General features: G+C 35.8%; 1 protein-coding gene across 1 annotated transcript in view; it reads left to right on the top strand.

Annotated features, from left to right (window-relative positions):
* The window catches only part of LOC117322207, a 133,817-nt gene that overhangs the window by 97,416 nt on the left and 21,805 nt on the right, over nt 1-14,596 (top strand). The window contains exons 6-7 of the mRNA XM_033876982.1: nt 12,725-12,895; nt 13,978-14,538. Of these exons, the coding sequence (XP_033732873.1) occupies nt 12,725-12,895; nt 13,978-14,538 (732 nt within the window). The remainder of the gene's footprint in view (nt 1-12,724; nt 12,896-13,977; nt 14,539-14,596) is intronic.

The raw sequence follows: 14,596 nt of genomic DNA, 5'->3' as shown, positions 1-14,596 counted from the left end.
CGATTTTCATAATACCCTCTAGGTTTTGGCTAACAACATTTCTTTTGTTTACAATTTGGTAGTTTGTTCACGAGATTTTATGAGATTTGGTCCGATATTTAGCGATCACGTGTTCCGTCTGTTTTCGTGAGCGAGCACTCTGTCAAAATGGAGGCACGTGGACACGGGCTTCACACGAAGCATCAAAGTGTGATGTTTGTCGCTAGAAATTAATATCTATCAACATGAATTAAAGGCAAGTTGCTTACAAAGTTTAAATCTGTTTGTTGACCCACTGAAATAAGCGTTTGTTTATTTAGGACGAAACTGTTTACGATAAGTTGTTCAAGCCTGGCCAGACCACAAAATCACAATATCTACTGCGATTATAGTCCGAATTTTCTGATGATCTTCCTATATACTATATGCAGACTTTAATCAGCGATATCAACACCAGAACCCTTCGGATTACTGCGATAACTGATCGAAGTCCCTGTGTTTCAAATCTATTAATCGGTAGACCAAACGTGATCGGTGATGGCGTGATTGAATTCGATCGTTTATTTTTTAAAACTAAGAAAACTGGCACATATCTGTCGTGGTGGTCATTTGTGCTGTACCTTCCCCGACAGAGACAATATACATAATCTGGGCTTTTGTGATAAGGTTTACTGCAGTAGCTACTCGCACTCGTAATATATATGAAAATGCTAAATTATTATTGAACCAGCATGTCTTATTTATATATTATTCAGCTCACGATTCAACCTTTTCAAATGTTTTCATGTAATATAACTTTTTGTTGTTTTCATGTAAAATGATAAATACATGTATATCTATTGGCAATCGATATATCAAATCCATATAATATAAGACTTTCTCAAATATCAATATTCCTCATAACTTTCAAAATAAATCTATATTTGCTTTTGAAATTTCATTAAAAATTTTTGATTTTCATGTCACGAACAAATCCCTTAAAATGATCATCAATCTCCTTATTGGACTCCAGAAAGTGTGAAAATAAATGAAACTTTTTTGTCAATAATTCTATTTATTATGAATTCATGTATAACCATTTAGGTTTTTTCCAATGTTGACCTTTAAAACTATATATATACAAGCAACAATCTGTGGGATGTCAAATATGGAAGGCTATATAGCTGTTTCAGGATAAATTGCCAAAAATGCTTATAAGTACTGTTTCTTATCACTGATCACATATATTGGGTTTTTGACTATTATGTGTTATTGCTACTTAAGTGTGAATTTTTTCGGCTTAAGTGATAATGTATTTCTTTGTACTTGTGTGCAACAGACATCGCAAGAGTTTAATTCTCCTACATATAATATTGACTCCTACAAAAAGAAGTTGAGTGATCATGAGTGGTTGACTACGAGAGGCATTTATCAAATCTCATATTGACCATGTACTGATTGCTAATGATCATATTTCATCCGGCCTAGTAAACTCTAGAAAAAACATCTTAATTTATGAAAGTAGCTAACTCCTTTAATGTATGTGTAAAAATTAAGTATATATATATATCGTACAAAACATCAAACTTCTAATATGGTAGATATGAAACATACATTTAGGCTGACTGCCTGATAATATGATACAATTTGTACAGAGTTTACAATCCTTTGACATTCAGCTCATAATATACACCATTATAATTTGATCTGTCGTCATGCGTCGGTCTTCTTCTTAAGACCAAAATATCGCAGAATGGTGTACAAAAGGTTCTTAAGCTATTTTATCAAAATTGTTAATTTCATGGCCCACTATGTGTCGCATTCTCCCTGGGGAGAGGATACATTTTACTATAGTTTATATAGGAAACTCATCACACATATTTTAGCATAATTTGTTTCATTTTCATTGGAAATTGGTTAGCACGTGGTTAGGGCAAACTTTTCTCAATGATATATTGTCAGAGAATGTCAAGGCCAACGACTTGTTATGGGTTCGAATGTCAAAAATAAAAATCTTTTATTGATTATTTTTTTCATTTCATATGAAAGAACATAGTCCACTGAAACAGAATGTGCATATATTATTGTCATCAGATAAAAATATGGCAGAAAGATATGGCACTTGGAAAAGAATCATAAAGCTATTTTCTCCAGCCAAAATTAAAAAATAATCCAAAATTGCAGAATAAAGGTTTCTGCTCTTTTATATATAATATACACATGAAGGCTTGATGTTTGGCGCATCGATAACGTATGGCTGGCTACAAATGTTATACTTATATTTGACCTTGACCTTCATTTAAGGTCACGGGGGTCAAATGATGAAGAAAATTCAAAGTTCTTTCAAAATTATTAATTTGGGTCACATTTTAAAGAATCAGCCCTTTTAAAGGTGTGTGCAATGTATCAAGGTCAAATAATCAAAATGACGCAGATATGGCACTTTTAAAAAGAAATTCCTACCAAAATGAAAAAATGACCCAAAACTGCACATACACATGAAGGCTGGATATTTGGCAAACAGATACATGTAACATGTGTAACTGGCTACAAATATTGAGTTTATCTCTCTGAACCGGCTCTTATGAAGGTGTGTGCGAAGTTTCAAGGGCAAATTATTAAAAATGATGCAGACATGCCCTTTAAAGAATGTTTTCTTGCCAAAATCAAAAATTATCCTTAAACTGCAATTCAATTGTTGGCTCAAAAGGGGTCAATTTGGCTCAATTGACATAAATAACTTCTTCTCTGAAACTAAGCAATCGATATAGCTCATACTTGACTGGTAGCATCCTTTTGGGTAGGGATTCAAAATTGTAAAAATGGTGGGGTTGACCCCCGGGGGGCAGGGTCAAAAGGGGTCAATTGGTTTCTCTGAAACTAAGTTATAAATATAACTCACATTGGTGTGGTAGCAATCCCTATGGGGTTGTACCCAAAGTCAATTTCATTTCATGGATTAATTGCACAATTTGGTATAAAACCTACATTTGTATGGTAGCATGGTTATGGGATGGGTATTCAAAATTGTACGAATGTTGGGGTTAACCTCCCGGGGGCTGAAGGATGGGACCAAAATAGGTCAATTTCGCTAAATTGACATTTTTACACAATCCTGATGTAAAAATAGGCCCAGGGTTCTTTCCCCACCCCAAGGGACTTATACAATCATATTGAATTGATATCAAATATGAAAGTTTTCTTCAATATTTTGCATGTAAAACGCTGTATATTTATATACAGTACCTATAGCTACTAGGCTATTATCTACATCTTGGTGGTAAATTAAAAAGCAACAAATCACAGTTTATTGTTAATATTGACATTGGATCTATTAAAATAGATGGAATTGATATCTAATTTTGAAATAATTGTCCTTAAAAATGAGGTCTTTGTTAAAAAAAAAGTGTAATAACTTTTAAAAGCTGTCAATCTAATTTTGATATTATTCTAAGATCAAAATAGAAAGGAATAAACAATTTTGTTTACAAGATATTGAAAGACATTGTACACTTTCAACAAAAAAGTAGCAGACACTCCCTGTATTTTCAATACATATCGTGTATTGCTATAACTTATCGAAATGCATATCTTATTGTTTCGTCATTTCTAATACCCAGGCCTATAAAATATAAGTTTGTTTTAAACACATAAATGCAAATTTTGAACTACTTAAGTATAAAAGATGGTTTAAAGTATGAATGTTAATGACATGTACCTAAGTAGACGTTGATTTGAAAAAAAATTAAAATGTTTGACTTTTTAAGTAAAGGTTTGATTGAAATAAGAAATGTTTAACTTCTTTTAGAAGTAGGTTTGCAACTTTTAAGATGGTTAAAACCATTATGTACATCGGAACAGTCTAAACCATTACATTCATCAGGACTGTGAAAACCATTATGTCCGGTTGGTTTGATACATTTAAGTGGAAATGATTAGTCATGTTGATATCAGTTTAATTTGTATTCTTGCTTTATTTCAAATATCTCCTTTTACATCTGACTAACGCCTCCTACAGTACTTTCAGTACTTTGATTCAACAAAGACATCACTTTTTTAAGGACAATTATTTAAAAATTAGGTATTAATTCCATCTATTTTAATAGATCCAATATCAATATTAACAGGGTTCCCACAGGCTTGAAAAGGCCTTGAATTTGAAGGGATTGCCTTGAATGGCCTTGGATTTTATCTCTGGCCTTGAAAGGCCTTGAAAAATTGGGGTAGAGCCTTGAAAACTTATTTTCAGGTCTTGAATTTCAAAATTCTACTGACAGAATCATTCAAATTTTAGCCATTTAAACGATAAATAAAAGTTCTTGAGATTGATTAAAAATTGCCGATTAAAAAAAAAAAATGCGAAAATCCGGATTTTTTTCCGTTTTGGGTCCCGAAACTGTGTATTAGTATCGCCCAGGTGCGAGATGCCCGGATGTTAAAAAATGGCGGACTGATGACAAGGTCAATGTCAATTTACAGTCGGTGGTCGGTGAGTCACCGACACGCTCTATTTATGCCATGGGTAAAACGGTATTTAACCCTACTTGGAAGGACAGTTATCCATGGGTTATCAAGGGCAAGGAGAAATACACGGCGGTATGTACATGTTGTAAAAATACAATCGATTTGGCGAAGATGGGCGAATCAGCCATCAAGTCACATGCGAAAGGAGACAAACACCAAAAAAACTTTCGATCGACACAAAATGATACTTGTCTTCTCGCGAGTTTAACTATCCCTGCACCCCCACCACAACAACAACCCTCGTCAGCAGCCATTGCAGCGACAGGCCAAAGTAAACTGACATGTTTACCGCTAAACTTGCAAAGTCATGTTAAAAAAGCGGAAATTATGTGGACATTTACAACAATTGTGAATCACAACTCCTACAAGTCAAACGAAACTATAAGTGACATGTTCAAATTACTTTTTCCAGACAGTCAAATAGCGACAAGCTTTAAATGCGGCGAACGGAAAACCGCATATCTCACAGTTCATGGGATCGGCGAATACCTACGAGAACTTCTGGTGAAAGATGTAGTAGAAGGAAACTTTGTTGTACTGTTTGACGAGAGTTTAAACAAAAAATCTCAAAAGAAACAGATGGATTTTCACGTCCGATTTTGGAAGGATGAGAAAATAATTACACGTTACCTGGGCTCTGTGTCCCTAGGCCACGGAAGTGCAAACGATGTCTTACACCATTTCAACGAAGGTGTTAAAGATTTGCCATTTCAAAAGATTGTGCAGATATCAATGGATGGTCCAAATGTGAACTGGACATTCTTTGAGCTGATAAAAAAGCAAATATATAATGATCATGGAGTGACTCTGTTGAACCTTGGTTCATGTGGATTGCATATTATTCATAATGCCTTCAAATGTGGAGTCCAGGCAACCACTTGGGACATTGCTGGGTTAATGTCTAGTCTGTACTACCTGTTCAAGGACAGCCCTGCTCCTCGTGAGGACTACCAGAAAGTTTGTGGTGAGCCAAATTTCATAAATCATATCAACAATTCATTGTATTTTTAGGTAACACATTACACATCAAACAGACTCTATAGCAGAACTTAAAAAAGCAAGCTAAAATTGACACATTCAGCTTCTCATATTTTCATGGAATTTCGTTGTTTAATGTGAACACTTCAAATTTTTATTTATCAATATGTTGCAAATCTGAAACAAAGGTTTGCCTGAGTTGAGAATTATTGAATATGGAATGAATAATCTTTTATATAATTTGTTATTGAAGACTCCAGTGTCCTTCCTCTTAAATTTGTAAACCACAGATGGATGGAAAATGTAGGCGTGGTGGAAAGAGCACTCCTTATATGGCAGAACATGGAAACATTTGTTCAGAAAGTATAAGAAAAGCAAGTGAACAAACCCAGCTGTAAATCATATGAGGTTGTTGCTAACATGGTTAAGGACCCACTTGTTCGAGCAAAGATGGAATTCTTCCGTTACATTGCCACTCATCTCCAACCCTTCCTCGGACACTACCAAACAGACCGTCCAATGGTCCCTTTTCTTATGGCAGACCTTGGACAACTTGTAAGAGCCTTGATGTCCAAAGTGATTAAAGATGACATCTTAAAAGACATTGGTCCAGAATCTGTCCAGAAGGTATTCTCAGTTGACATTGACGAAAAAAAGAATCATGTAACCTACTTAAAAGTGGATCTGTGATTTTCTACAGCAAAGGAGCTAAGTTGTCGGACAAACAGTCTATGGAGTTCAAGCTTCAATGTAAAGACTTTGTGTTGGCAACATTGAGAAAGATTATGGAGAAAAGCCCAGCAACATATAGTGTAGTTCGCTATCTCTCAATGCTAAATCCAAAGGAAATGGTTTCAAATGCAGGTCTGTGCAAGTCAAGATTGAAAAAGTGTCTCGCTCATTTTGTGACCTGTGGAAGAGTTGATGAGAGGGAGTGTGATTCTATCATACATCAGTATGATTTATTTATATTGAGAATTCCTTCCATTGGCACTACTGTTTTCTCCGAATTCAATCCATATGTAGACTGTCTTGATGATTTTTTCATCACACATTTGAAGAGCCCTGATTTTGAAAACCTTAGAAATTTTGTGAAGTTATGTTTAGTCTTGTCCCATGGACAGGCAGATGTGGAGAGGGGGTTTTTAGTCAACAAAAATGTTGAGGTGGAAAATCTTAAGGATGAGTCTGTGGTAGCACAGAGACTGGTGTGTGATTATGTGAAAAGTGTTGGTGGCCTACAGAAGGCTGAAGTGACTCCGGGTATGATGCGCAGTTGTGCCCAGGCAAGGAGCAGATATGAGACACATCTCGAGGCTCAAAGAGTAGCTATAAAAACAGTAAATGAGCAAAGGAAGCGAAAGGTTGTTGAGGACTCTATAGCTGAACTGAAAAACAAGCTAAACAAGCCAAAATTGACACTGAGGAGTTAAATAAAAGTGCAGATATGTATTCTGTTAAAGCTGAAAAGGAGAGAAACTTTACACATATTGCAACTGCAAACTCTCTCAGAGAAAAAGCAAAAGAAAAAGCAGCAAGTGTAAAAATTGTGGAAAGTAAAATACAGTCAAAACTGGAAGAATTGAAACATCTGTAATCTGTCCTATGGTTGTGTATTAAAATTGAAGACAAAAATTAAGCTTTTTTATTTTATTTTATTTTTAAAGACAAATTTTAAAAAATTGAGTTATAATTAATATTTATTTACTTTTGTGAACAGTCTTGTCTTGAAAACGGTCTGATCAATGAATTGTATTTTGCTTGGCACTGAAAGAAAATTGCCTTGAATTTTATCTTTAAAAGCCTTGAAAAGGCCTTGAAAAGCCTTAGACATGGAAAATCCCGTGATTGAGAGCGACACCTATCTGGAAATCCCTGATACTATTTTAAGAAGATATCAATGCATCGACCAATCAGATTTGTACACGTCATTCATACGAAAGTTTTTGAATAAATTAACCTAGAAAGTGTGAGTCATGAGTGTAGAAAAGTATGACAACAACGAGGCGTGATGGCGGCTGTGGCTACGATTTTGCGCGACATTTTTGACGACGATGATGATAATTTAGAGTTTGATGGCTTTGGACCTGAATACATTGAGTCAGATATTGATCTTAACGATGTTCTAAATGAACTGTCAACAGATAACGAGTCCGAAAATGAGGACGAACAGCGACTAGTTGTACCGCCGCCTTTAGGTAATGTTGACCGAGATTTTTCGCCGATCACAGTAAATGATTTTGTTAGGGAAACGGGGCCAGTACTTCCAGAAACATTTGATGTTGATACTGCAAGTCCCATTGATTATTTCTACCTTTTCTTCAATGAGAATTAGTTTCCACCATTGCTCGACACACTAATAACTCAATCTAATTAAAATTAGACTTGTAATTTCCGTTCCTCTACGATACACTGCAATACAAGATCTAACGACGCCCCGTAGGAGGTCATCTCAGCATGACCTTTGAGATTTAAATATAAGCCAATGTTAATTGTTCAATGACGTCATCAGTCAACCAATGACAAACAGCCTTATACAAGTCTTCGGTTGCGTCTCCTTAGTATTGAAGACTCAAATCAGCGCTTGATTTGAAATACGCAAAATTTCACCAGACTACTTAAATGGCTACGCTAATTCTCTGGGCGTTACATTGAAAGAAGAACAGAAAACGATAAGACATATATATTGTCTAAGTAGACAGGACGGACTGTGTTGCCAACTGGATTTCGAAAACTGTTACCGTACACGTTATTCCCTACCAAACTGTCTTTTTATATGACGCTGCTGTCTTCACTGTCTCTCTCTCTTTCGTATGATTAATGAAAAATCTCACAGGCAGCACCGCACCCGTTTGTAAAAATGTAAATCTGTTGAAGTGTTCTCGATGAGGTGAGGTGGAGTGGGTGAAGCCATGTTGTTTAACGTTGCTATCGACCATCGGAATACCTCGGGAACGTTACGTAAGTATTTATACTTCCGAAGAATGAAATCACACCGAAAATTTCATAGGCGACGCGCTGATTGGCTGAGCTCAAAGGTCATGCTGAGATGACCTCCTACGGGGCGTCGTTAGATCTTGTATTGCAGTGTATCGTAGAGGAACGGAAATTACAAGTCTAATTTTAATTAGATTGACTAATAACTACGCTCGCCCGCATTTGAAAAACGAAGGTAGATTTGACCCAAAATGGTCGGATACACATTCCTTCGTCGCGACATCGGATATAAAATATTCTAGGCTTAAGCCTGAACTGTTGAAATATTCTTGTGAAAACTTTGAAAATTCAGTTTGTTTCATTTGGGAGTTAATGTTGAATCATTTCATGTACAGGAATTCAATGAATTATAAATTACATTGTCAAAATATTTTGAAATTTTTCTGTTCTGTTTGTATACAGCTGATTTCGTGGTTATGTGTTGTTGGTTTTATAAAGAAAATAGCACAGAATTAAAATTTAAGAAATTCTGAACATAATTGTAACTTACTAAAAATGTCTAAAACAACTATTTCACTTTCAAAATTAGGTTTAGAAAAATTAATCAAAACAAAGCTTAATTTCTCAAAAACTGCCATTGAGATGGTGTATGTATATTTCAGTCAGCGCAATAATGTTGCATTGCAACAATGTATCTTTGCACTATTGGCACAGAGTGCTGAAGTGTTATAACCTGCATGTGGCAAAGGGTTAAAGAAACTATAAGTCCCTTGGGGTGGGGAAAGAACCCGGGGCCTATTTTTACATCAGGATTGTGTTGGAATGATAGGTAAAATGGCAACCATCTTTGCATAAGTGCACATTACAAACTCGACATCCAAAATAGGTTTCACGCCTCTCTTTTCAGCGTAAGTGTACCCGGCATCTCCTTTTACAACCAAATTTGATGGATTCATGTCCAGGATAGTTTTCATTATTTTGTACTTGTTCTGCTAGTTCTCTTCCCTTTCGCTTCCTTCCGCTGAAGCCAGCTATGAGCTGGTGAGCAAGCTCACACCTGAAATCCAGATGTGTAAACCGTTTTTTTGAGTTTTGGCGATTCGACACGAGATTAAACATAATAAAAGCATTCACTATTGCACAGTTCATCACAAACCAAAAGATGTATTTCCAGGCTTTCTTACTATCTCTTCCCAGGGCATAGGTGGTTCGCAGCTGGTCATGCCTGTCGACACCGTTCATTTTTTGATTGTAGATGTGAGCAGAGTGCGGTTGCGTCATGCGCAAGTTCTGTCGTCCCTGTCGTCTGTTGACTTCAACAATTTCCAGCGGGTTACTGAGAGTGCTTAGAAACGCAACAGGCTTTTTATCTTGCCATACTGATGCAGTTAAATTCCCTTGTTGACGAGTTTGAGACTCGCCCCTCTTCAACTTAAGTTTTTTTTTCAAGTCCTCCGGGAATCCCCGTCTGTTCATTCTTATAGTACCACATGAGTAGATTTTCTTGGCAAGTAAATCAATGGCTAGCTCCACACCTGTTAATTACCAAATAAAATGTAATACAGAAGTATTCTTCAAGTTTTTATTGCTTGATTTTCATTGATGTTGCAAACCATGCTGCCATGAAGCATGATTGAAGCATGATCCCAGCATAATTTGCATAATTGAAACATGCTGGGATCATGCTGCAGACCATACTGGGATCATGCTGCACACCATGCTGCAGATCATGCTGGAATCATGCTGCAGACCATGCTGGGATCATGCTGCACAAACCATGCTGGGATCATGCTTCAGCCATGCTTCCTTAAACCATAAATGCAGCATGGTGACTATATTTTCATGCTGCAACCATGCTTTCCTGCAGTACAATTGCAGCATGCTTACAGCATGATCCGAGCGTAATTTGCATAATTGAAACATGCTGCAATCATGCTTTAACTAGTAAGAATATATAGTGAGGTAAATTAGGCACCATGCTGCAGCCATGCTTCATTCATGCTGCAATTCTATGCTGCATTCATACTGCATCTATGCTGTGATCATGCTGCAAATTCATAAGGGATAGTTGTAATAGTTGGACAATACTATCCTTATGTATTGATATACATATTTTAGTCAAATGAACTTAAGTGAAATAATTTATTCCCAAAGTTAAACAAGTAATATTTTCCCCATATTTGGGAACGGATAGTTTCCCATATCTGGGAACGGATAGTTTCCCATTTTTGGGAACGGATAGTTTCCCATATCTGGGAACGGATAGTTTCCCATATTTGGGAACGGATAGTTTCCCATATCGAACATTTTGAGCTGTAATGAAATGTGTTTATGTACAAATATCTTTATTGAAGTATTAATAAAATGCTGAATTTTATCATGTGTGTTGCTGGATTTACTTTTGGTCATGAGTGCTAGGCTGTGAACGGACCTTATGAATTTTATGATAACCAAATCTCACCCTCAGGATAAGCTGGGTCAGAGAAGCGTTACAATGCATATATAGTTCAACTACATCATATATGAACCGAAAGAAACTGCAAAATGAACGGTGAAAGGAAATATAACGAAAACGAAAGTGAGAGATTGTGACATCACAACTCGTAGGTGATCGCAATATGGCAGGCGTAAACGCCTCCATAAAAAATCAATATAAACTCTTTGAAGCTGAATAATCAAAGTATTGTTTAGATATAGCATACAATATTAGTTATTTATACAAACAAACCTCATAACTAAGCCATTAAATCCACCCTCGATGATTTGGTAACTGCAGGTTGGCGACATTCAATTTACCTAGCAAGTAAATGAGTTCAGTCATAAAAATCAATTGTTTAAAGTTGTCATGTGACATATGAGCTGTCAATGGCAGTAAAGTTTGGATAGTTTTGTGGAAGCCTTTCAAAGTCATAATATTAAGTTAATCTTTAAATTGGAACCAGCATAAATTTGCCATTATGAATTTTCAGCAGTAAATTTCTTACTAATATGCTAGAAATATCTCATCAAACCAGGATTTGGGTCTTTTCGTCTTTTTGTTGTATTGTTGTTTTCTTTATTAGGTGTTGTGAAACAGTAACCTTACGCGGTCATTGCCAAATTTTGCTAGAACAAATTCATTCGGAACTCTCAGGGGAATCAAATGTCGCTTATTCTATGATCAATCCCGATGAGTTCAGGATGGGACCGGAAATAATTTTTCCCTAAAAACACTAACAACACACTAGACATTATCTTGTCTCCTTCTGTAAAGTATTTGTTTGTGATTAAGTAATATAATTCAAGCTTTTATATGTTTAAATACACTTGTTGAATTAAAATAGATTATAGAAAAGCAGCTTAAATCGTACACAATGACCTGTTCTTTATCCCTGAGTGTTCCCGAACTATTTTCTGTGCAAATTATTACTCTTGCTTCCTGGTTTGAGGGAGGGGAGGTAACTCATATACACTCTAGTTGATGCGACATTGGAAAGTCACCTCGAGCTCTTGGGTTGATAAAATTTGCCCTCGGCCATCAAACACTGTTTTTAGTCTCAGATTTACCTTCTTAAAATGAAAGTAGAATACTTCCGATTAGTTAGTCTTTTCTAAAAATATTCCACTCAAAAATGGTAGTGCTGGTTGAGTTGATTGAAATGAGTATGAGGCGAAACCTAAAGTTAGCTTGTTTCCACAACAGAAGATTCTGATAGCAATAAAGTGGTAACATGTTTTAAATCAGTCGATAATGAAATGCTTGCACAAAGTATATAACATAAACATGCGATTCAACAAGTCACCGGAACAGATAAGGTAGGCCTATTCATCAGGAACAAATTAAATTTCCGAGTCGAGTTTCTTCTAACGAAAGTTGTCAGATCTCTAATTAGGATACAGATGAGTTATGACACAGAGATATGAAAAGCAGTAAATTGAGTACAATTCAAAAATTTAGGAACCAAAATAAACTGGGAGAGTAATTCACAAAAATCTTATATATAGGGAATCGCAAAGTGGTTTATCAAGAAACATGATGGACATCACAGATTAATCGAAATAAGAATTTAACTTAATCATAGTATGCCAATTCAAGTGAGGTTTAAAAACGAAATTCTTCACTGTTCATCACAACTTTAACACAACCACAGCCTTTTTAAAGTAAATAAAATTCCTTAAAATGACATAGGATAATCATTAGTAAAACATTCAGGAATGCACTTAAAAACAATAAAAATGTCTTCTTATTACATGCCATTTTATATTTATATAATATTTGCTTTTCTCCTGTATTTCAATCCCTCATGCACAGCACTGATGAGTGGCCTCAACACTTTGTTTATTGTAGGTTGTTGGCATACATCATGTGACATGGAAGAATGCTTCTCGAATCAACCAATCAAACTTCTAGAAAAGAAAGACTACAAATTCTGCTGTTGCCGTGGTGACATGTGTAACACCAACTTTACAGATATCTATGATCCAAATCTACACACAACACAAGATCCCATGTTACCTTGTAAGTTCTATTTCTTATGACATTCAATTATTTACTTGTGATTTCTTTTATTTCAATCTTTATAGCTGACCTGCCTGAAAGTCTCGTAAGACTACACCATGGTGTGGCACCCGTCATCAAGTTTTCCTTAAGATTGCTTCTCATTTACCAAGAAGGACACTTGGGTCATGATAATGGGCCAGTAACATGCTTGGATGAAGGGATATTAGGCATGAGACAACAACTGAAAATAAAATACATCAATTCCACAATGCCATGACAAAAATTAACATTAAAATACATCAGGAAACAGGAGTCAAATCAATATATATTTAGCTTCCTACTTGAAATTACGTCTTAATGTCAAATGTCAAACTGAACCTCTGCAATATGTGCAGGTGGCTTCTTGATGATTATGGGAGACATATAGCCACATAACAGGCCCTTGCTGACTTGTCAGTTTTCTTATTTGCCTTGAATTTTCATTGGAACCAGAATGATAAATTTAGCTATAAAGAAAAGTGAAATACGTACATGCATGGTACTGAGAGGCTTATCCCAAAATGGGAAACTATATGTAATATAACATAAGAATGCTACTGAATATTCAGTTGAGCAATACAGGCCCTATGAGCCTATATTGTTGACAAGAAGATATATATGAAGGAACTAATGAAGTTGACTCATATCAAACATCACATGATTGAATATTGATAAAACATTTACATTGACTTCATATTGTATTAGACAAACTATTGAATGCCTAGAATCCTGTTACCTGTAGCTACATACATGTACCTCTGACTACTAATAAGAAATATATGTGAAAATATTTCTTTGACGTATATTGAAGGTGACAAAGATTAACTTTGTTAAAACATATCAAAGGCTTTCTCTGATGATAAGGGCCATAATCTATTCTTCCAATTAAAAATTCCTGGTATTTATTTTTCATTATTTTTTTTCTGTCATCAGAACTAGGGAAAAAATAATCACTTCAAAATAACAAACGTAGTTATTTAGTTGAAATTGACAGGAGTTTTAGCTGTAGCAGCCCAACTGCTTTGTTTCATTAAATTCTAACCTTGTCTTTATCCTTGTAGCGGCCCATTTGCTAGACTCGGAGACCTATCAACTTTATAAACAGAAAACAATCATCATATCCATGGTTTCTGTGTGTTCCGTGGCTCTCATCACCATCGGACTCTTCTTGCTCTACAAGCTCTTCCCTGGCACACGCAAGCCTCCTAATGATTTACTAACAGAGGTTGAAACACCATCGTCCTCGGGGCTCGACCTCTCTACCCTCAAACTGTGCAACCAGATTTGCCATGGTCGCTATGGTGATGTGTGGAGTGGTTGCATGGGAGACACTCCTGTGGCGGTGAAAATTTATTCCTCAAATCACAAACAAATATACCTCAGTGAGAAATCCATTTACACTTTACCATTTTTTGAGCATGAAAATTTGTTAAAATTTTACGGAGGAGATGAACAGATTATAGATGGGACTACACAATATTTGTTGATTCTGGCCCACATTCCTCTTGGTGCACTTCATGGATACCTTAAAACAAATACAGTTGATTGGGCAACATTCTGTAGGATGTGTCTCACTATTGCCAAAGGACTAACTCACCTGCACTCTGACATCAGGAAGGGAGGTAAGTCTTGATCTTTAGAATACAGGTAACCTGGTGTTATCATCATTAATAATCTAGA

Source organism: Pecten maximus, chromosome 2, assembly GCF_902652985.1.
Source record: "Pecten maximus chromosome 2, xPecMax1.1, whole genome shotgun sequence".
Taxonomy (NCBI): Eukaryota; Metazoa; Mollusca; class Bivalvia; order Pectinida; family Pectinidae; genus Pecten; species Pecten maximus.
The sequence above is the reverse complement of the archived record's forward strand: the minus strand, read 5'-3'. Positions and strand labels throughout refer to the sequence as shown.